The following is a 23,354-nucleotide window of genomic DNA, read 5'->3' on the forward strand; positions in this document are numbered from 1 at the left end:
TTTTCTTTTGGACTGTGCCAAATTAGCCATTTTTTCGGAAAACAATTCAGTGATCCAGCTGATGAGGGCCCAATAGTGTTCCTGAAAGGCAGGGCCCACAAATGCCAAACGGAGTATTTTTTGTGTTGTTTCAGACTTCAGTATCAAATTTGGATGCTCCATAGCATAAAATAAATGAAGGAAAAAACGGGTGATCCCAATTCCCAAGAGAGGAGTGGGCAATGCATCGCAGCCGTTGAATTCCAAATAAATAAATGAGTTGGACACGTTTAACGGTGCACTCCGATGCGAGGGAAGCGCTTCCGCTCCCGTCCCAATCGCTTCAGTGTGACCCACCCCCACTTCAACTCAAACTCCAACCTTCCGTGTCTTCTAGTAATACTCTTCCTCTCACTTCATAACCAAACACTTCTAACCCTGTTTCTTCTCTTCTTTTCTCTTCTCGATAATTCGAAGATATATGGCGGATTGGGGGCCCGTGGTGATAGCTGTGGTGCTCTTCGTGCTGCTGAGCCCGGGCCTCCTCTTTCAGATTCCCGGGAGGGGAAGAGTGGTTGAGTTTGGGAACATGCAAACCAGTGGGGCTTCCATTATGGTTCATGCCATCATCTATTTCGGTCTCATCACCATCTTTCTCATTGCCATCGGTGTTCATATCTACACCGGCTAAGGGTAACCCTCCATTTATACAGACATGGATCTATTCTGCTAGATCTCAATGTATTTTTATTTTTATGTACTCTAGTTCCTAGGTAGTAGTATTATCAGCCTTTTAAGTTTTAACATTTCCGCTTTGGCTATGCGTATATGTACTGTATTTGTATTTGTATTTTGTATTTTGTATTTTGTGTGTGTGTAACTGGATTCCGGGCACAACAACGTTCCTCCTTTTATTTCTGCTACTTGATACTACTTTTCCCCCAGTCAGTTTCGCTTGTCATATCTTCCAAAAAGAAAGAAAGTAGAGAAAAAGGGGGTAAGGATGATACTCTATCTATCCGTGACGTAATGATCCATCATATTTATTGCTGTATGACGGTGGATTTGTTTTGTTCAACATTATTTCCGATCTTGGCCTTATTATGTGCTCTGCTTTTTCCAGCTTTTCTCAATATTATTGTTGCCTCATCTGAATTACGGTTTTTAGCAGCTTTGGTGCTTTACAATAATACTAATAATAATTATAAAAGGTTCAATTAAAGAAGGGAAAATGTATGTCATGTACAAATCATTGTAAATATAAATCTTGAATCATATTAATTTGAACTGAACAATTATTTGCGATCACAAACAGTGAAATGTCATTTTAGGCAGCTCATGTATGCGTGGGAAAGACGTTTCAATGAACATATGGGAGTTCAACGTCTTTTTCATTCTAGAAAAATATATTCTTTTCCAAGATTCGATGGCTAATAGGGTAATACTGAAACCATTGCATGCTATGATCCAACCTTCGTTTGTAATTAGATATTAAATTTATTGGACAAATAAAAATAATTAATTTTTATATTTATTATCTAAAAATATTTTTTTTCCTCCACTCCCTCAGACCTCAGTCACTGTTTGAGTCGGAGCCGCTGAAACAACCATGCTCTCCATTACAATCCTTCAACTCCACTCAATCATTCTCCGTCCTTATTCCTCTTTCTTCGTCCCCATCCTTATTCCTCTTCCTTCACCTACAGGCTCTCCGCGTGCGCACCATTGACGCGGCACAGCCTTCGACTAATGCAAGTAGACCGTTCCCACTCTTCATGCCCTGGGCTCTGTTAATTCTTTTGTCAAGAAATATTTTGTTTTGACTTTTGAGCCGGTTTGGATATTTTTTTTCCTCTCATTTATCGGTAGGGGTGGGTGGCAGTATGTCCATTCGCGAATCCAAAATTTTTTTATTTTTATAATAAAATTAATATGTGTATATAAAAATTAGTTATTAAATTATTTGTTAATTATTATATATTTGTATATAGATAAATATATTGTTTAATTTATTTTTAAAATATATTTTATATTTTAATATATATTTTATATAAATAATTATTTTATGTATATATAATATAATTATTATTATAATTATATTTTATTATTATAAAATATGATTATTTTTTAAAATATTTAATTTACAAATTAAAATATTAAAATAATAATTTAAATAATAATTTATAATTTAGAATTCTATTTTTTAGGTTTTATATTTTATAAAAATTGAATAATAATTTTTTTAACAATATAATCAAAATCATTTTTTATATGGTAAATTCTACTCTACTTTTTCTATAATAACATGTAAATTATCCTCTATGACATGTCACTCTTTAATTGATTGTTATGTTAACTATGATTAAATTATTTTAAAATTAAATTATAACTCAAAATGGGTAATTGTATAATTTACTAAAATACTAAAATCTGAATCTTTGCTTTTTCCCCAAATCATACTTTCAGATATTGAACTCTAATTTCTTTATAGCTCATTTCCCATTCCGTCGTCGTCGCTCATCTCTAAATCATTGCCGCTGCTATCGTCACAAGCAACGCGGCCGCTGTGCACATATTTAATACAGTGCTTTCATCCATTCGCTGTTCATTATCTGGTATAAGAAAAGAGAGGAAAGGAAGAAAAGAAAGCGAGGCAGATGTTCACTAATTTTTGTCACATATATAGAAGTTGGAATTGATTGTAATTGCCCCCAATATTGATCATTCATAAGAAACATAAGTACAATTTCAATTAAATTTTTCAGTTTATTTTCTCATTTTTTACAGGAATTCAGGAAAGGCTGGTTGGACCGCCTCTCGTCTTAAAGATGCAAACATATAAATTTAGAATTTCTTTTTTTTATAAAATGTGAAAACATATAAATTTATTTTTTAATATTTATAAAATTATCTAATCATTCATCTTAAAAAAATATTTAATTATAAAATGGTCCTACTTCAGTTAAGATGTTAACTCTTATTGGATTAAATTAACTTAAACTAAAACTAAACATCTAATTAATGTGTGCCATGTCATAGATGGTAATTTACATGTTGATTGCCAATGAGTAATAACTCAAATGGCATAGTCTCCCCATACTCAATTAAGAGGTTGCGGGTTCGAGTTAGACAGGGTTGGGTAGAACTCACCTTTATATATATATATATATATATATATATATATATATATATATATATATATATATATATAACTAAAAAATTATTTAAAAATTTATTTCTCATGCAATTAGAAATCTGTTACAGAAAAAAAAAAACATTAGAGCTAATTTCGAAAAAAATAAATAATACACTTTTAAGTTAATTTTTAAGAAAAATATCAATCACATTTAAATTGAGAAGTGATCATTTTAATAGACATCTAATATGAAATTCTTAAATTCACTATTAAGTACTAAAACTTGAATAAAAATTTAGGGTAAAGTATATTTTTATCACTAAAATTTGTCAAAAGTTTTAAAAATATCCTTAAGTTTTATTTTGTTTCAATTTTGTCCCGGCTAAATTTTCAAAAAATTTAAGACCAATCTAACAAGGAAAAGTATAGGGTACCAATATATTATCTGCCAACTTCTGCCAACTCTTATTTATAATTGTGTTTTATGGAAGTATGTTCGTGGATGTGTCTAATAATTAATATATTTTAAATACATATATAAAGAGACACATCCAGGAAATATATTTATAAAGACACTTTTATTAAACACAGCTATAAAAAAGACATTTTTATTAAACACATCTACGAATACACTTCCATGAAACACAATTATAAATAAGAGTTGGTAGAAGTTGGCAGATATGTTGTTGGTAACGTAGCGGAACCGATCTAACAATAATGCATGAAAATTATGCTTGATTTGTTTGTATTGAGGGGTTGTTCTTATGAAATTGTTATTAAATCGGTTTTAAATTTTTTGAAAAATTAGTCGTCGGGAGTATCTTTGATGCAAATCGAAAACTTTTGGAACAAAATTGAAACAAAATAAAACTTAGGGATATTTTTAAAACTTTTGTCAAACTTTAGGAACAAAAAATATACTTTACCCAAAAATTTATTATGAGGTCAAATTCATAATTTAAAGAGGATAAATAAATATTAATACCATATACTAATAAAAACAATTCAAATTGTAACGGGGCAAACCCACAACAAAGAACATAGATTCATCCCAGAGTATGTATCCTACCCAACCCAGTTGTGTAGGGTTGCCAACCGATCTAGTGCGAAGCGAATTTGAGCGCAAGTTGGGGGTGCGGGCTCGCACCCTATATATGTATATGTTTATAAAAATATGTTATAGGTGGATATTGAACCAAAAACTTCTCGTTTAGTGTACAAGGTCTTTATCATTGAGTCAAGATTATCAATTAATAATTTAATATTTTTTACTTATATAAAAACCAATTATATTTTAGTGATATATAAATACAATATTATATTACAATATTTTATTTGTGTTTGTGTTGTTAATTTAAGCAAAGACTTTTATGTAGAATTGAATATTTGATAGTTATGTTGTTTGTGGGACGATTGTGTTATTTGTGAGATGATTGTGTTGTTTGTATTGAATTTTTAATTTGCATTATTAGATTATATAATAATATTGCATATTTGTGAAAATTCACGAGCAGGGTCGGATATCCGCGGGTTGACCGCGAGTAGGATTAGAGTTGGGTTGTTCTCAACTCGCAGATAGAGTAGAGTTGAGTTTTAGTAACAAATTTAATCCGCATGTAGAGTATGGTTGAGTTTTAGTAACAAATTCAACCTGCGGGTAAAGTTAGGATTAGGTCCATAGTTGTCAGAATCAAACCGATCAGACTATTGGTTCACTGATTTATTGGTTTAATCGATAAATTACTAGTTGAATCGGTAGAACCGGTCCTATATAAATAAAAAATATAAAATAGTTAAAAACCTAAAATTAAAATTTAAAATGCATATCTTCACTAATATTTTAAAAACAATCAAATTTCAACAAATTATAATCAACAAGTTATAATCCAGTTATCATTAAATTAATATATAAAAAATTCTAGTATTTTTCATAATAAAGATTTTTTAAATAACTATTTTTTTATTTTATACTAAAATAACTATTTTTTTTATTTTAATAACTAACTAACTAATTTATATTTATTATATTATTATATACTATATGTATTTATTAAAAAAATAATATTTAATAAATATCATATAATCATAAAAAGAATAATGATATTGTAATTAATAAAAATATTTGATATTTTTATATACATGTTTAATAATATTTATATTAATAATTATGAATAATAAAAAATATAATTAATTTAAATATAAATAAATATAAAATTAAAATAATATTAACAAAATTATTGTATTTACTATATAATTAATAATTAACATATAAAATAATAAAGAATAACATAGTTTATTGACAAGAAAAGTATGCCATAACAAAGAGGATCCAAATATAAATTCTATTTTACCTTAATTGATTTATCGAATTTTTTTATCGAAATGGTCGGTCTGATTTGATTTTTGTTAATAAAAATGTATTAAACTAGTTTTTTTTGTTGCTCTAATTCACCGTGGATGTGAGTTTTGTTAATAGAAAATGTATTAAATTAGATTTTTTTGTTGTCCTAATCTATCAATTTAAACTCCATTAGCCAACAAATTAGAGAGCTGTACAAGATAAAATTCTCGCGACACTTGTTTAAACAAATAACTAAATAAGTGAGCTGAGTACTTTAGACCAAAATTAATTGAATATTAGTATCAAAAGGATTGATAGTTTACAAAATTAAATTTAAAATCAATTTTTCATAAAACTCTGAATTTTAATTCTAATCAACATGACAAATTTTTTCTCTAGTTCTTCTTTCAAGTTTTTTATCGGACACAGAAGTAACAAGGACAGGATTTCCATCCGCCATGGTGAACTAGATCTTCCGTTACAGTATTATATCCACGAAAATTCGGACGAAGTTGCCACCATCATACCTCCGTTTTTATTCCACAAAAATAAAAGGTTTCTAAATTTTTATTTTAATAAGTATATAATAAATATATTATAATTTAAAATTATATATATTAATCATGTATATAAAAGATCAACTATCAAAATTACTTATCGATATAAAATATGTATAATATATTAAATTATATAAGATATAAATTGGAAATAAGTTACACAAATATATAGTAGTTAATTTATTTAATAAATAATTTTTAGTATATATATAGTTTTTTTATTTTTATTTTTCTATTAAAAATATTAAAGTAAACTATCAAAATTATCCTTAATTTTTAAAGATCCCAATAAAAATAATTAAATAACTATTTAAAAAGTACATTAAAAATTGAAGCAAAATTCGATCTCAATAATTTTTTATTGACAAAAAAAATTATAAAAAAAAAGTCTATTTAATATACAACAACAAAGTCTTGTCCCATTAAGTGAGGTCGGCTACATGAATCAAACGACGCCATTGTACTCTGTCATATATCATGTCTACAGAGAGACCGTTTACATATAGATCTCGTTTGACCACCTCATGGATGGTCTTCTTAGGTCTTCCTCTGCCTTTCATCCCTTGTTCATCTTCCATCTCATCCACCCTCCTGACTGGATGTTCTATCGGTCTTCTTCTCACATGTCCAAACCACCTGAGACGCGATTCAACCATCTTTTTCACAATGGGTGCTACTCCAACTCTCTCCCTTATATCTTTGTTTCTTATTTTATCCAATCGCGTATGACCGCTCATCCATCTCAACATCTTCATCTCTGTCATACTCAGCTTATGTTCATGCTCTCCTTTAGCCGTCCAACACTCCGTACCATAAAGCATAGCCGATCTTATAGCGATGCGATAGAATTTACCTTTAAGTTTTAAAGGCACTTTTTTGTCGCATATAAAACCATATGCACTCCGCCATTTTGACCAACCTGCTTGGATCCTATGATTTATATCATGTTCAATCTCTCAATTATCCTGTATGATGCATCCAAGATACTTAAAACTTTTAACTTTTCGTAGGATGTTTTCTCCAATCTTCACCTCTATATTAGGGTTTTCCCTTCTCAGACTGAACTTACATTCCATATATTCCGTCTTGCTACGGCTTATGCGTAGACCATACACTTCTAGAGCTTCTCTCCATAACTCCAACTTCTTATTTAGGTCTTCTCTTGACTCTCCCATAAGGACGATATCATTGGCAAAAAGCATGCACCATGGCACAGGCTCTTGGATGTGCTCTGTGAGTACTTCCAAGACTAATGTGAATAGGTATGGACTTAAGGATGATCCCTGGTGTAATCCTATACTAATAGAAAATTCCTCTGTCACACCACCTTGAGTCTTCACACTAGTTGTGGCCCCATCATACATGTCTTTAATTGCACGAATATATGCGATCCTTACTCTCCTCTTTTCTAAAACCTTCCACAAGACCTCCCTTGGTACTCCATCATACGCTTTTTCCAAATCAACAAACACCATATGTAGATCCCTTTTATTACTACGATACCTCTCTATCATCCTTCTTAATAGGTATATCGCTTCAGTGGTAGACATGCCTGTCATAAATCCAAATTGGTTCATTGTTACTTGTGTCTCTTTTCTCAACCTCTGTTCTATCACCCTTTCCCATAACTTCATGGTATGACTCATAAGTTTGATCCCTCTATAGTTTCCACAACTTTGTATATCTCCCTTATTCTTGTAGATAGGTACCAAGGTGCTCTTTCTCCATTCATCAGGCATCTTCTTTGACCTTAAAATCTCATTAAAAAACTTGGTTAACCAGTTGATGCCTTTTTCTCCAAGATCCTTCCAAACCTCAATTGGGATATTATCAGGTCCTACTTCCCTGCCGTTTTTCATCTGCTTTAGAGCCTCTTTTACCTCGAAGTCTCGAATCCTTTGATAGTAGTCAAAGTTTTGATCTTCTTCCCTTGTGCATAACCGACCAAGGCTCGGAAGAGTCTTTTGTCCCTCATTGAATAACTCGTAGAAGTAGCTCTTCCACCTTTCATTAATCTTCTCCTCTTGAAACAACACCTCTCCATCCTTATCCTTTATGCACTTAACCTGATCCAAATCTCTCATTCTTCTTTCACGGCTCTTTGCGATTCTATATATACCTTTTTCTCCTTCTTTCGTGCCCAAAGACTGGTAGAGACCCTCATATGCTCTTGTTCTTGCTTCGCTTACAGCCACTTTTGTCTCTTTCTTAGCCGCCTTATATTTTTCCCAGTTATCTGCGTTGCGGCATAAAGATCACTCTTTAAAGCACTCACTTTTTATCTTTATCTTTTCTTGTACACTCGCATTCCACCACCAGTGACTCCTTGTCTCTTGGCCCTATTCCTTTAGATTCACCAAAGCTTTCTTTTGTTGTTCTTCTAATAACTTCTGCCATCTCCCTCCACATCTCTTCCGCGCTTCCATTCCCATCCCACTTTGTCTCTTCTCCTACCTGTCTTAGGAAGCTTCTTTGTTCCTCACCTTTCATCTGCCACCACCTCGTCCTTGGGTTCTTCGTATGCTGTCTTTTCCTTAACTTTTGCTCAACGCAAAAATCCATGACGAGCACCCTATGTTGTGTTGTCAAACTCTCTCTCGGGATAATTTTACAATTAATACAAAATTTCTGATCGACTCTCCTTAACAAGAAGAAGTCGATTTGAGAGCTTGGCATGCCACTCTTATAGGTTATAAGTTGTTCGTCTCTCTTTTTAAAACATGCATTTGCGATGAGAAGATCAAAAGTTGAGGAAAAGTCCAAAATAGTTTTACCCTCGGCATTGATCACCCCGAAACCATGGTCTCCGTGAATACTCCCATATCCAGTCACTTCTCTCCCAACATGGCCATTTAAATCTCCTCATAAGAAAATTTTATCTCCCAAAGGTATGTCTTGAACCAAACTCTCTAGATCCTCCCAAAACCTTATCTTGTGTTGTTCGTCCGAACCCACTTGCGGTGCATAGGCACTAATCACATGGAAAGCACCTCCCTCCACCACAAGTTTGATAGAGATGATCTGATCTCCCACCCTCTTGACATCCACTACGTCCTTCTTCCACTGCTTATCCACAATTATTCCAACCCCATTCCTATTCTTCACCTTTCCTGTATACCAAAGTTTGAAACCAGAAGTATCCAACTCCCTAGCCTTCGCACTAACCCACTTTGTTTCTTGTAGGAACATAATGTTAATCTTCCTTCTTGTCATGGTGTCCACCACCTCCATGGACTTTCCTGTTAGAGTACCTATGTTCCATGTCCCGAATCTCAACCTTCTGTCGCTTCGACCTTTACCTTTTACTTTGTGAACTAGCTTATTTACCCTCGTCCGTTCACGAAAACGCGAGAACCCTTGCTCATTTAACACTACGTCCAGGTACCGATGCAACGGCTCTTGCTCATTTGACACCGTACTCGAGCCATACAGCGCGTTGCTTCCAAACAACGACCTAGCTTTAGCGCAATAATGTCTTTAATTCATGTCATGGGGATTCGACTATATTTAATATAAAATCACTAAATTTTAAACACAAAAACATGTCATTTTTTGAATTATATTTGTAAAAATATATAATGAGAAAATCTCAAGTTTGGTGTCTAATTTTCTTTCCTATTTTAACCCTGCTAAGTGCCAACATAATCCAAAACTAACTTTACAGTTATTTATTTCACTACCAGTTACAAAAAAATTCACACGTAACTTCTTTCTCAATCCTCCACTTAAATAATCTATTTTTTTTATCATTTCTTTAATTTCTTTACTTCTCTTCCTCAACTCTAATATTTTCACCTTTTGAATAACTCTTTAGACAACTTTCTAAAATAGACTATGACTATGATAAATGTTGGTTTTAGAAGCATGTACGAAAAGAACAAAAGAATAATTTATGATGAAGGAAGTATTCAATTATCATCAATAGTAGTGATAAGTAATTTTTGGTAAATTTTATTATATTTTGTGATATTCATTTAAATTATATTTTATTTAGTTTTATCTTAGTTTTAGTTTGTACCATTTTGTTCTGATGTACTCTGTAACTTCACTCTAATTATTTTATTAGAGTTTTTGTTGTAGTTTCTTAAAAAATTTTATCATTTTTGTATTTTTTTATTTTTTCTTCTCCTTTCTTTAACATTCTCAGTTGAATTGCCTCCATCCTACTCCTTTGCCTTCCTCCACTGTGGTTATAAATTTTTCTTTTTCAATTTACTTACTCAATCTATATTTTTAATCTATTTTTAATTTTTTTAATTTGTTACCAATTTTTCACATAGACAAATAGCGTTATGTCTTTTTCTCTCATTAATTTGATTTGACAAAAAAAAAAAAAACAGTTTCTTTACATTTTATATGTACATTTTATTTATTTTTTTGACATGTCTGTATTTAACTGTCTGTTAATGATGGATGGAAATATTTTATAAATATTTTTTAATATTTTTCTTTTTAAATTACTTTTAATGGGATAATTTTTTTATTTTCTAAAATACTTGATTACTTAGAATATTGTATTTAAAATTTGAGTATATAAATATTTTTAAATTAAACTAAAATAAATAAATTATATTACAAAAAATTCTTTTAGCAAAACTTAAACAACTTATAAAATTTAACAAAATAGTTGGTTATAAATAAAAGTGATAGACAAAATTAAAAGTTGTGATAATAATATTTGGTGATAATTAATAACTATCGAGTGAAGAGAAGGTGGAAGAAAAAAAAGACGAGAAAGGAAAACAATGCAATATCATAGTGGCGTTGAGACAATAATAAAAATATAAATTAATAATTTAAAAAAATAAAATTAAAGATAATTTTAAAAAATGAATAATAAATTTTAAAAAATATTTTTTATCAATTATAATTATGCATAAAAATAAAGAATACTTTAAATATAATTTTTTGTCTCTAATTCAAATTAAATACTATTAAAAATAAATAAATAAACATAATAACATTTATAAATATTTATTTTATAAATAATATTTTTAAATATTTATTTTATTTTTGTTTTCACATAATAACAACATAATGAAATTTTTTAATATTTTATTTTATTAAATTTATAATTTTAAAATAAAAACATAAAAATTAATTTCTTAAAAATAATAGAAAAGCGGCTGAACAGGCACAATAGTACCTGTTGAGCCGCTAGTATTTATAAAAAGCATATCAAAATTTAGTTTCTGAGATACTTGTTAATAATATATATTTAATATTATTAGAAGAGTATTTTTGTCAGCATCTTTAAAAATTAAAAACTATTTTAATAGTTTATCTTTAATAACTTTAATATGTTTTAAAAATACATATTAACTCAACTCTAATTTAAATTGAATATATCTAACGTTCAAACTACTTTGCCCTAATCCTTTTATTGTCAACTATGAGTAATTTTGCATGAGGGAGAGTGTTGGATTTTTTTTTAGGAAAAAGATTGATAACCAAAATTTTTCAGCCATAATCAGCTAAAATTTTTTATATTTTACTTCATTTATATCACTTAATAATAATTTTATTTTTTACTTCACTCTCTTATCATTCTATTTATCACCGTACTTATCATATCTGCTTATTAATGATATTAATTAAAAAAGCATATTCCTTTTTATTAGGCACTATTGTAATCAATACTTAATATTCTTTTTATAATTTGATTTTTATATATAAAAATACAATAAAGATTAATAATAATTATATTTAAGAACGGTAATTAAATAATTGCAATTGATTCTTTGTTCATTATGGTATTTATCATCAATTATTGGAGATATGAAACATGAAACATATCCTAATATATACTTTATGTTAATTCAATCATATTCATTAAAAAATCACAAGAATAACACCATTGCAAGCACAATAGTGTATAAACCAAGAAATTTTACAAGAAATTATTTTTATCACTGTAATTTGTATGGCAATTGATATCGACCTTAATACAGTACTTATGACAGAAGGTGCTGAAGAATTTGAACAACAAACGGACTCACCCAATGTAATTGTTGCCAGTCAATCAATTTCTGAGAATATGAAAAACTACACTAGCTCTGATGAGGTATGGTAATAACTCGGATTATTTTTTATGTATTTTTTAGCACTTTAGTTATATGCGTAACATTTTTTTATCATTATTTGTTTGCTATTTATCTCAAAAAAAATAAATTTTGCACCGGAAAATAAGTTTTAACATCATCACAAATAATATAACCAAAACTATCATATATCATCACGCTTTCGTACACATAGCATTCATTGATATTCTAATTAATATAGAATTTCATTCAATTCTCATATTTTAAATTTTACGTTTAGTTTTGCTAAAGAATTACAAAATAATTTTTTAAATCAAAATTCAAGTTAATAAAAATATTAATAAACAACTTTGGAGTTATTCTATAATCTAACAGTTTAAAATAAAATGTTTTTCAGAGAAAATTTATTTGAAAGATTTTAAAACAAAATCTGGAGAAATAGAAGCTATGATCCCTACTATATCTTCCGTCTTATTCCTCTCTTATTTCCATAAATATGCCCTTTTTTTGTGGTTTATGCCTTTGGTAATTGATATATTATTATTATTATTATTATTATTATTATTATTATTATTATTATTATTATTGGAACACATAAGTAACCATTGCTCCTGTTTTCGAAAAGAAACGTTAGGACATGAATGTTTTCATCCTCTTATCCGTATTTTAATTTAAATGAGAGATAAATCATAAAAATAAGTATTTTGATGATCAATAACTTTTTTATAATATTTAATTCTAAATTACTTAAAATATAATAGAGAATGTAAATAAAAAAATAAAAAGTATATGTAAATAAAAAAATAATTACATGAAGTTAACATCCACGTTAACATACATAATAAAATGAAATTAGCACCTAAAATTACAATATTGTGTTTTATTTGTTATACTCGATAGTGAAATTAGCCATTTTTATATAGTTAACTATTAGGTAGAGTTTCATTTGTTTTTTTTTCTTTCTTTGTTTTTTTCCAGGTCATAAACCAAGCCAGTGGTGACGAGGAGGTAGATCCCGAGGAGGGAATGTGCTTCAGCACATTAGAAGATGCGCGTGCATATTATTACCAATATACGTCTAGGACTGGATTTGTCGTCAAAATAAGAACCACCGGCTGGGAGACCATAAATGATCAGAGGGTGGTTGTTAATCAGACTTTGCATTGTAATAGAGATGGATACCACACATTCCGTGTAAAGGCACCCAAGAGAAGGAAAACGGTGGCCTCAACAAACTGCAAAGCCCATTGCTATTTGGCATTAGATAAAATGACAGGGCAGTGGAGGATTTCTCGAGTAGAGGTATCCCACTCACACCCACTTAATCCGAAGCTATCTGGAATGTTCTCAGCAAACCGTCAGCTAAGTATGCATGTGAAGGACCTGATACAGTAAAATGACCAAGCTAGCATTAGACCGAGTAAGACGTACCAGGCACTAGCCAATGCAGTCGGTGGCCCTGCCAACCTCACCTTTACAGAGAAGGATGTTAGAAATTACATTAGTCGTCACTTACGCATTTCTGGGGATGAGACGGATCCAAAAGAGTTACTTAAGCACTTCTCACGGATGAAGGAGCTCAATCCGAACTTTTTCTTTGAAATAGATGTGGACGAAGACCATAGCATTAGAAATGTGTTTTGGGCCGATGCTCGGTGTAGAGCTGCATGGAAATATTTTGGTGATGTCGTGACGTTTGACACTACTTACAAGACTAATAGGTACGAAATTATTCTTTTTCTGTTGTACGTAATTAGACTTTTTTCCATCCAAGGCATTTGGAGTTTCCACCTACATATCATGTTTTTATATTTCCATTGTTTAGGTACGATATGCCGTTTGGGTCTTTCGTAGGTGTCAACCACCATGGGATGTCTACGCTTCTTGGGTGCGTTTTATTGTGGAATGAGGACACTCGTACATTCGAATGACTTTTTCGTACTTGGTTGAAGTGCATGGGTAAGGCCCCCATATGTGTTATAACAGATCAGTCGCTGCAGATGCGATCTGCATTAGAGACCACATTACCACACACACGCCATAGATGGTACATATGACATATCCTAAACAAGATACCAAACAAGCTGGTAGGTTACCGTCGTTTTGATCAGCTCATCACATGCATGAAGAGGATTGTGTATGAATCCAGATCTAAGGACTCATTTGAGAGAGATTGGCACAATTTTATTGAAGAGTATGACCTCCACAATTCTAGGTGGCTAAATGGTAGTATAATCTTCCAGTTCATTGCTGCCTCTGTGTGGCTTCTTTATAGATGTTATTTTATAGTCAATATAGATGTTGCACTTATGGGTTAACTGACGCTATTTTTGTTTTTTTGCATTTTTGGTTTTTTCTGTTCATTTGCAGATATGTTTGCTGACCGACACATGTGGGTGCCAGTATTTTTCAAGGACGAATTCTGGGCTGGCATGAGGAGCACACAGCGTAGTGAGAGCATGCATTCAGTTTTCGATAAGTACTTAAACAGTAAGAGTTCTTTGTTGCAATTTGTTCGCCAATACCAAAACTGTGTTATAGACAAGGAGCAAAAGGAGCTTGAGTGTGACGCTGCTGATTTAAGATGTATTATCCCTTGTGTTTCCAGCTCACCAATAGAGAAGTAGTTCCAGAGAGAATATACAAACTCCATGTTTCGAGACGTTCAGGATCAATTTATAAAAAAGGCCGATTGTGACATATCCTCAGTCAACCATCATGGCACAAGTATAGTTTGTGAAGTTGACCAACAAAAGATGGTGTTTGACATGTCAGTGTATAGCAGATACCAAGTCGTGTATTGCTCGCAGTCATCAGACGTTTAATGTGATTGCTTTATGTTCCAATCGAATGGTATTCTATGTTGTCATAGTCTTGCTGTTCTTCTACATTTTCGTGTGACAGCAGTGTCCTCACAATACATTCTATCCCGATGGAGTAAGAATGTTAGTCAGAGACACACATACATCAGGAGTAGCATTGACATGGACCGTTCTGATGAAAGCATGACCATTTTTAGGCAATTGTGTTCTGATTTTTACAACGTCGCTCAGGATTTTGTGGCTACTCCAGATGTTGCTGCTATATTGCGTGATGCCATGGACAGTGCTCGGCAGAAGCTTAAAGAACACAAGGAATCCGAGGATCAAGCTGCACATGTACCAAGTGTGATTTACTCATATACACGTGATGAGTGTCCCGTTAGCATGGATGAGCTACATGGTCCATGTCGTGTTCCTACCCGAGGTCGTCCAACGTCCACCAGACTTGGGGCAGATCTAGAAAAATCTATTAAAAAGAGGGCACGCAAAAACAAGAACACTCACAATCACAACAAGGTAAATATGAGATCTACCCCCTTTTTCACGTCATTTGTTTATTTTAAGTGGGTTGAATGGATGATAAGTGGTGATGTTATCTTTCAATATGATTTGTGTGTTAAGAGCCTAATGGTAATGCACAACCATTTCCTCCAAATGTGGCATCTTCCTACAAAGATACACAACGGGCTTGTTCAGAAATGACAGATAATTTGGCTACGCACTCTGGCTCCTTCATATCACTATTGAATTCATTCCATAACGCCGAACAATTGTGTATGTGTACCTAGTATATTTTTCATAGCATTAATGTCATGTCCATTTACTTATTGTTTTCTCTTTTGTTTTGTTTTTAAATTTTTTTCCACAGGAAGCATTCTTGGAGGATTCGAAGTTTAATAGCACTACATATCATAAGCATTAGAGTTTAGCAACTACTTTGTACTTTGCCCATGCTTCAACGTTATTTCAAGTTATCATAATTTTGGTGGTTTATTGGGTTTATTTTATGTAAATTAATATACTCAACTTTATTTTACCTTGCTACTGCTTCATCCACCATTATTAAACAAAATACAACAACAGACTTGGGCAACAAATATACAAGTTTTTTCATTATTTTACTCTTTTTTACCGTTATTATTTGTTACTAATATTTAAAATAATAAAAGTTTAGTTGATAATTTGATCATTATGCTAATGTGGTGCAATACATAAAGTTTAAAATTGAATATCCAAAAGTATCCATACACAATACGGTCTTTTTTTTATTATTTAAAAAATTAGACATCAAAAAGTCATATCCAGACATGTATTTTATTTACATCCAATAACATCCTTTAATTTATAAGAATAACAACCACGATCGAGCATTTACTGCTTGGGCATTAGCTGACTGTTAAGCATGAATAATTGTATATTCGAAAGAAAATTCAAAATTCAATCAACGTGTTCTTGATTTGAGCAAAAACAAGCCAAACACGTATAAAAAAATAAACTAACAATTTAAAAACAATTTTTTTATACATAAATATTAACTGGGATATTGAATTATTGTGTTTTTTTTTCAGTCCAAATCCAAAACCATTCGCAAATATTTCATGATAAAATCACGTAAATCCTGCAACCATATCAACCGTAAATACACACAGCAACTCTAGTCCTAATCAATTGTTTGTGTATATATTTACCCTGCTGCCCAATATAGGTAACCGTTTAAAAAGGATGCACCCGGTTTTGGTTTATATCTGATAACATCCATCTGTATTCCATGATAACATCCACTAAATTCTGAAATCTAATTAACAAAAAACACACACCGACCAACTCTAATCTCAATTTATGGCTTATAGTTCCGTTTAGCTTTCTTGGCCCGTTCTGCCCTTCGAACCAGTGATATTGTCCGTGGGTTCGTCCAAGGATCTTCAAGAGTTTTCTTCTTTCCCCTATCCTCTACATGACGACATGGTACATTGAGTACACCATCTACCTCACTCTTAGAGATGTTGTCTTTGCAAATTAGAATGTCAGAATTTCTTTCCAAATTTGTTGCAGCTGGGCCTGTGGTCACAAACAGATGTATTTGTGTTTGGTATAGAATACTCTAAAGAAGCAAATATAAATCCAGCCAGCATAAGTAGAATTCATCCAAGAAGAGTTATTTATCAATTATTAAATACGCAAATAAGCATCAGCATATGTTTTGGATTTCACTAACCATCGTCCAAATATGCATGTTCAATTCATCCTCTGCCAAGCTCTTTGGATCCCACATTTCCATCCATTTAATGACGCATACGCCACAGTCCCACCTATGTAACACAAATGACAAAAATTCGTGCCAACATATTAAAATTTGTGTGGGTTGATTTTTTAAACCCTTATTCGTTTTCATCTCTAGACTTACCCATTTGGCTGTTTTTGGAGCCTTGTTTCATAGCAACACTCATAGCCCTTAGCTGTGAATACTACATTCGGGTCTACAGTTGCTGCTAACTTTTGGAGAAGAAAGCCCTTCGACAAGCCAGATAGAAAAAATTAGGGAGGAAAATATAAAAAAAAAAACATGGAAGGCAACACCTAACACCCAAAAAAATATGCATCATCAAATCTATTCTCACTTACTACATATTTATCTATTTTCTCTCGGCGCTCCGAGTGTGGGCCATTGTGCATGGAGTTTAACACCCATAGGTTATCAGTCTTCCGGTGGAGTATATATAGCCACCAGTGATCATCTCGACACACTAGAACAAACCACTTCATCGTTGAATAAAACATGTTAGCATATAGTTATTTTTTTCATATTCTTGTAATGAAAAAATAGATTTTGTGTGTGGACAAGTAAGTATGTAAATTACTCACATAATTAACTTTTTTTGCCTTCCCCGCATCGAACCAGTGCTGCCCGCGGCCCATGAAGTTGCTAAGAACAGGGACAAAAATAGTGTTCGTTCCGGCACATCGTTCAATGTTATCATCAGTCAACATTATGGCCTGTAAACTCATTTTGAATTAGTTAAACACCTAAAGTAATAATTTAGAGAATCCTTCACGGAGGCAATTATGGTATTACTTAATATTAAGTGGGTAAGGACAGATTGCACTAACCATTAGTCTCGGTAGAATACAGTAAAAATCCGTGCAAAACCTTGCGTTGCTCGAAGCATTGAACATGGCACAACAGTAATCAACCACCTGAATAGAGTAAACGTATTACATTTCATGGCACTTTAATGCAGAACACATACACAGCAATTGATTACAGTTTTTTTGTTTGCTCTTACCGTATCGCTTACTCTTCTACGCCATCCCAGTGATTGAAGATCTGCTCGCTACAGCTGAACATCATCACCATTGCGAATCCACGCGAGCGTGGTATTCTTGGCACCCTTCCGATCTGTCACCCACTTGTATATCCTGTTCATGTCATCACCTGTAGGCCTTGCAGCACCCCCAGATGGCATTAGTGTGTCCACCACAGCTTCTGTTGTTCTTATGTTTTCTGGTGCTTCAGGTTCTGGAGTCGCATTTCGATCATTTATTACTAGAGATCCGGGCGGTGAGTCCGGTATGTGCATCTGAGTGATGCCAAGCGAGAATGACGAGATTGGAAAGTCAACTTGAGCTGGGTCCTCTGGTGCAACATACACTACCATTGCAAGTTTTCCAGGTTCCTTGCACAGTCATTAACAATTAAGTGCTCTTAGCTGAGTGCTCTTAACAATTAAGTGCTCTTATCTGAGCCAAAACTAAAATAAAGAAAGTTGTGTAACCAGCATAAGATTATATGGATAACATCTATTATTGATTAAACATTCTACCTCAAAAGAAGGAAAGAGTCAGAGGTAAAAGAGTCATGCAACTACTATAATTTTCAATAATTCGTATTATTGTTAAATTCATCTAACTTGCCTTTGATTTGAAGGTCCTTCATCAACGTTATCATCTGTTCCGTTTCCAACAGGTGTTTCAGGCATTGTCTCATCCCCTTTGGGCATTTCAGCACATGTCCACCTCATACTCACAGTATTCCCCCTAATGGACCTGTTTTGGACTCTTAAATAAATTAGAAGTTGAGCACCTATAAGTGATAATAACAAAAGACACCTGATACAAATCTGATCTAATCAAGTAAATCTAGTACGATTAAATTCGTAAATGATGTTAATTCTAAAGTTTACCCAAAGCTTCTTCATGCAGAATAAAGTAAAGAATGGATAGTAACATCCACAGTGCCAACCAGTTAGCAACCATAATGCCAGACAGATAACATCGGGTATGAGGCAAGCATAACATCCGAATTTAAATGATAAAATATTAGTTATTCAAACTCCTATTTAAGATAAATATACAAGTTACAACCCCTAATGTTGCCATTCTTCTCAAATAAGCACAATATTATACATAGGTAACGTATATTAAAATTACTTTATATATGGTAAAATTTTATATGCAAACAAATGTAATGATAAATTATGTCAACGCAGTTGCCCAAAAAAATATACTAATATATTATTACAATGAGGCAAGTTAAAGCATTATAACTTCATACGATAACTGAAAATTCAGTAACTTGCTTTTCCTTTGAAGGCTCGTCCTTAACATTATCATCTATTACATTTACCACTGGCGTGTCGGCCAATGTCTCCTCCCTGTAGGCGTTTCCATACATGTCTTGTTCGTAGACACTTTATCCCCCCAATGCAGCCGTTTTGTGAACCTTGGCTACATTTTCTGTTTAAATAAATTGGAAGATGAACAACTATAAGTGATAATTAAAAAGGTCACCTAACACAAATATAATCCGACCAAGTAAATATAGTACATCCAAGTATAGTACAAAATGGACAATAACATCCGTAATTCCAATCAGTTAACATCCATAAGGCCACACGGATAACATCATGTGTCTTATATACATAACATCCAAATTAATAAGACAAGATTTAGCTATTCGAAATACTATTTAAAGTCACTAGTATTGGCATTACTTAACGGGAGAGGACACATAGTCATCAAATTTATTATGTTATGGAATGAATGCTAAAACACAAAAAGAGGTATTTACATGTGTAAGGTATATTGCCATGCTCAAAATAAGTATCTCTAACAGTTTTTAAAATATAGATTTACCAGCTACAGCATCAATATCACACTTCTAAAATTAGATAAATAATTAATTACTCTATACATGGTAAAACTTTATATACGATTAAAAAGACGCAAAATCTAAAAGATATCTATACTATAATAATATTAAAAAGACGCAGGTTAGAGCAATAAAAGTTTATAACAAAACTAATAAATCATTGAATTGCCTTTTTTTGGAAGGTTGTTGATCAAATTCAGCAAGTGATGCATGACCAGCCGGTATGTCGGTCTCGTTTTCATCTACCGTGGGAGCTTCTTTACGAGTCCTTCTATTAGACTTTATTTTTTTCTTAATGCATCCTCTCTTTGATACGCGGTTGTACTTTTTCGGTGATCCAGACATCTTTTTAATTAAATTTAGAAGCCCCTACAGTGGACAACGTATAAGTTTTATTTACCTTAGAGCTTAAAAGTAGTGATCCGATTAACATATCTTTCACACTTATCACTATTAAAATATTATATATATATATATCATATGCCTCACCGAGTGAGATGTGCTTTCCTCTTCATCCATCTTCTTCAGATCAACAAGCGACCAGTCTCTGATCCACGGTCTCTCCCATTATATCTTCCTAAATCTCCATGCTTATTAGCATGGAGATATATAATCTGAAAGTTATAGTAATTTCTATAAACAATGTATACTATAAAATAACAAACAACAAATTAAAGGTTAGGGATATACGGCTCACCAGTAATGCGAACATACATCCATCCACTGTCTTCTTCCCTACATCCTGAAACCTCAGAACTTCCTCAATTAAAAAATCATAAATGTACCTCGCCCAATACATCTTCCTTGGGTTCGATACATCAATGGCAGCCCGTATATATATGTCTGAAATAGTGGCCTTTGGCGAGGGAAAGAAGAAACACTTCGCTATCAACATGATGAACTGTCTTCGAAAGTTGATTCTATCGACATCGGACTGCATCGAGCATGTGATAATATCCCTTTTCAAATCTGCTTGTGTCTTTCCTGTGAAGCTGTTAACAAGTCGGTGCTCTGCTGCTATTTCTGGACTTTTGAAACTATTCCCTATCAAGCACAAGCAGTCCAAATCTTTAATGGCTAATTTAACCGAAACCATATACTCAACGAAAGTACTGTGGATAAATTTTTTTCTTTTTTCCCTATTTTATTTGTGGATTGCGTACCATGGTTCGGTAGTCCAAAACACCGCGCAATTGATTCAACTGATATGAGAATTTTTCTTGTTCCGATGACCAAAGACTTCTCATCCCGACTATATGATGATGCTAATGCAATCATCATATCTTGGTTGACAGCCCATTCAGGCACATATTGCAGCCAGCCAAGTCCCATGTTCTGTACCTCCATTAGTTTCTCTCTGCCCGCGCCTGAGTCTAATTGCTTCATAACTGAAGCCACGCAACATGGCGAGCACCTAGATACCAGTGTTCTCTACACAAAAATTCATAATCAGCACAAAGTGACAACGAAGGAGATTGTCGGTTTTAACATTTACTATCAAAATACAATATCCCAAGTTTACAGTTAATTCACCGCTAACTATCCAAGGTACCTGATGAGCGGATGATTTATACGCTTTTTGGCATTGCTTTTAGTATGTTTTTAGTAGAATCTAGCTACTTTTAGGGATGTTTTCATTAGTTTTTATGATAAATTCACATTTCTGGACTTTACTATGAGTTTGTGTATTTTTCTGTGATTTCAGGTATTTTCTGGCTGAAATTGAGGGACTTGAGCAGAAATCAGATTCAGAGGTTGAAGAAGGACTGCTGATGTTGTTGGATTCTGACCTCCCTGCACTCAAAGTGAATTTTCTGGAGCTACAGAACTCGAAATGGCACGCTTCCGATTGCGTTGGAAAGTAGACATCCAGGGCTTTCCAGAAATATATAATAGTTCATACTTTGGCCAAGAATTGACGACGTAAACTGGCGTTTAACGCCAGCCTTCTGCCCAAATCTGGCGTCCAGCGCCAGAAAAGGATCCAAAACCAGAGTTGAACGCCCAAACTGGCACAGAAACTGGCGTTCAACTCCACAAATGGCCTCTGCATGTGCAACACTCAGGCTCAGCCCAAACACACACCAAGTGGGCCCCGGAAGTGGATTTATGCATCAATTACTTACTCATGTAAACCCTAGTAGCTAGTTTATTATAAATAGGACCTCTTACTATTGTATGAGGCATCTTTTGATCATCTTAGGATCTTAGGATCATCTTTGAACGCATTGTTCTAAGATCAAGGGGGCTGGCTATCTCGGTCATGCCTGGACCTTCACTTATGTATTTTCAACGGTAGAGTTTCTACACTCCATAGATTAAGGTGTGGAGCTCTGCTGTTCCTCAAAGATTAATGCAAAGTACTACTGTTTTCTATTCAATTCTTCTTATTTCGCTTCTAAGATATCCATTCGCACCCAAGAACGTGATGAAGGTGATGATTATGTGTGACGCTCATCATCCTTCTCCCTTATGAACGCGTGCCTGACAAACACTTCTGTTCTACATGAATTAAGCTAGAATGAATATCTCTTAGATCTCCTAACCAGAATCTTCGTGGCGTAAGCTAGAATGATGGCGGCATTCAAGAGAATCCGGAAAGTCTAAACCTTGTCTGTGGTATTCCGAGTAGGATTCAATGATTGAATGACTGTGACGAGCTCCTAACTCGCGATTGCAGGGCGTTAGTGACAGACGCAAAAGGATAGTAAATCCTATTCCAGCATGATCGAGAACCGACAGATGAATAGCCGTGCCGTGACAGGGTGCGTGAGCATATTATTCACTGAGAGGATAAGATGAAGCCATTGGCAAGGGTGATGCCTCCAGACGATTAGCCGTGCCGTGACAGGGCATTGGATCATTTTCCCGAGAGATGACCGAAAGTAGCCATTGACAGTGGTGATGTATCACATAAAGCCAGCCATGGAAAGGAGTAAGACTGATTGGATGGAGATAGCAGGAAAGCAGAGGTTCAGAGGAACGAAAAGCATCTCCATTCGCTTATCTGAAATTCCTACCAATGATTTACATAAGTATCTCTATCCCTATTTTATTATATAATATTCGAAAACATCATTATCACTTTATATCTGCCTGACTGAGATTTACAAGGTGACCATAGCTTGCTTCATACCAACAAACTCCGTGGGATTCGACCCTTACTCACGTAAGGTATTACTTGGACGACCCAGTGCACTTGCTGGTTAGTTGTATCGAAGTTGTGACAATTATGTATTGAGATCAGCGCACCAAGTTGCTCACGTTGCCAGGGATTGTTTGAGCCTGGACATCACAATTTCGTGCACCAAGTTTTTGGCGCCGTTGCC

At 33.2% G+C, this 23,354-nt stretch overlaps 2 protein-coding genes across 2 annotated transcripts; both read left to right on the forward strand.

The window, feature by feature from the left end:
* Nucleotides 1-207: 207 nt before the first annotated feature.
* LOC107630825 (DUF3339-domain containing protein) lies at nucleotides 208-902 on the forward strand. The gene has a single exon (XM_016334076.3). The coding sequence runs from the start codon at nucleotides 461-463 to the stop codon at nucleotides 668-670; it is 210 nt and encodes a 69-aa protein (XP_016189562.1). The 5' UTR covers nucleotides 208-460; the 3' UTR covers nucleotides 671-902.
* An 11,034-nt stretch (nucleotides 903-11,936) lies between these two features.
* LOC148572207 (protein FAR1-RELATED SEQUENCE 5-like) lies at nucleotides 11,937-15,798 on the forward strand. Its single transcript, XM_088507405.1, has 7 exons — nucleotides 11,937-12,077; nucleotides 13,033-13,420; nucleotides 13,505-13,775; nucleotides 13,880-13,971; nucleotides 14,425-14,640; nucleotides 14,959-15,212; nucleotides 15,745-15,798. Exons 1-7 carry the CDS (start codon nucleotides 11,937-11,939, stop codon nucleotides 15,796-15,798), a joined length of 1,416 nt encoding a protein of 471 aa, XP_088363531.1.
* The last annotated feature ends 7,556 nt before the right edge of the window (nucleotides 15,799-23,354 follow it).

This window comes from Arachis ipaensis, chromosome B3 (genome assembly GCF_059453495.1).
Source record: "Arachis ipaensis isolate K30076 ecotype BB chromosome B3, ASM5945349v1, whole genome shotgun sequence".
Classification (NCBI taxonomy): domain Eukaryota; kingdom Viridiplantae; phylum Streptophyta; class Magnoliopsida; order Fabales; family Fabaceae; genus Arachis; species Arachis ipaensis.

What these genes read in the sequence shown, in the direction of transcription:
- LOC107630825 (XM_016334076.3), top strand. Translation starts at nt 461, where the DNA reads ATGGCGGATTGGGGGCCCGTGGTGATAGCTGTGGTGCTCTTCGTGCTG.
- LOC148572207 (XM_088507405.1), top strand. Translation starts at nt 11,937, where the DNA reads ATGGCAATTGATATCGACCTTAATACAGTACTTATGACAGAAGGTGCT. An exon ending in ACTACACTAGCTCTGATGAG is followed by an intron (nt 12,078 to 13,032) that starts GTATGGTAATAA and finishes GTTTTTTTCCAG; the next exon opens with GTCATAAACCAAGCCAGTGG. An exon ending in CCGAGGATCAAGCTGCACAT is followed by an intron (nt 15,213 to 15,744) that starts GTACCAAGTGTG and finishes TTTTTTCCACAG; the next exon opens with GAAGCATTCTTGGAGGATTC.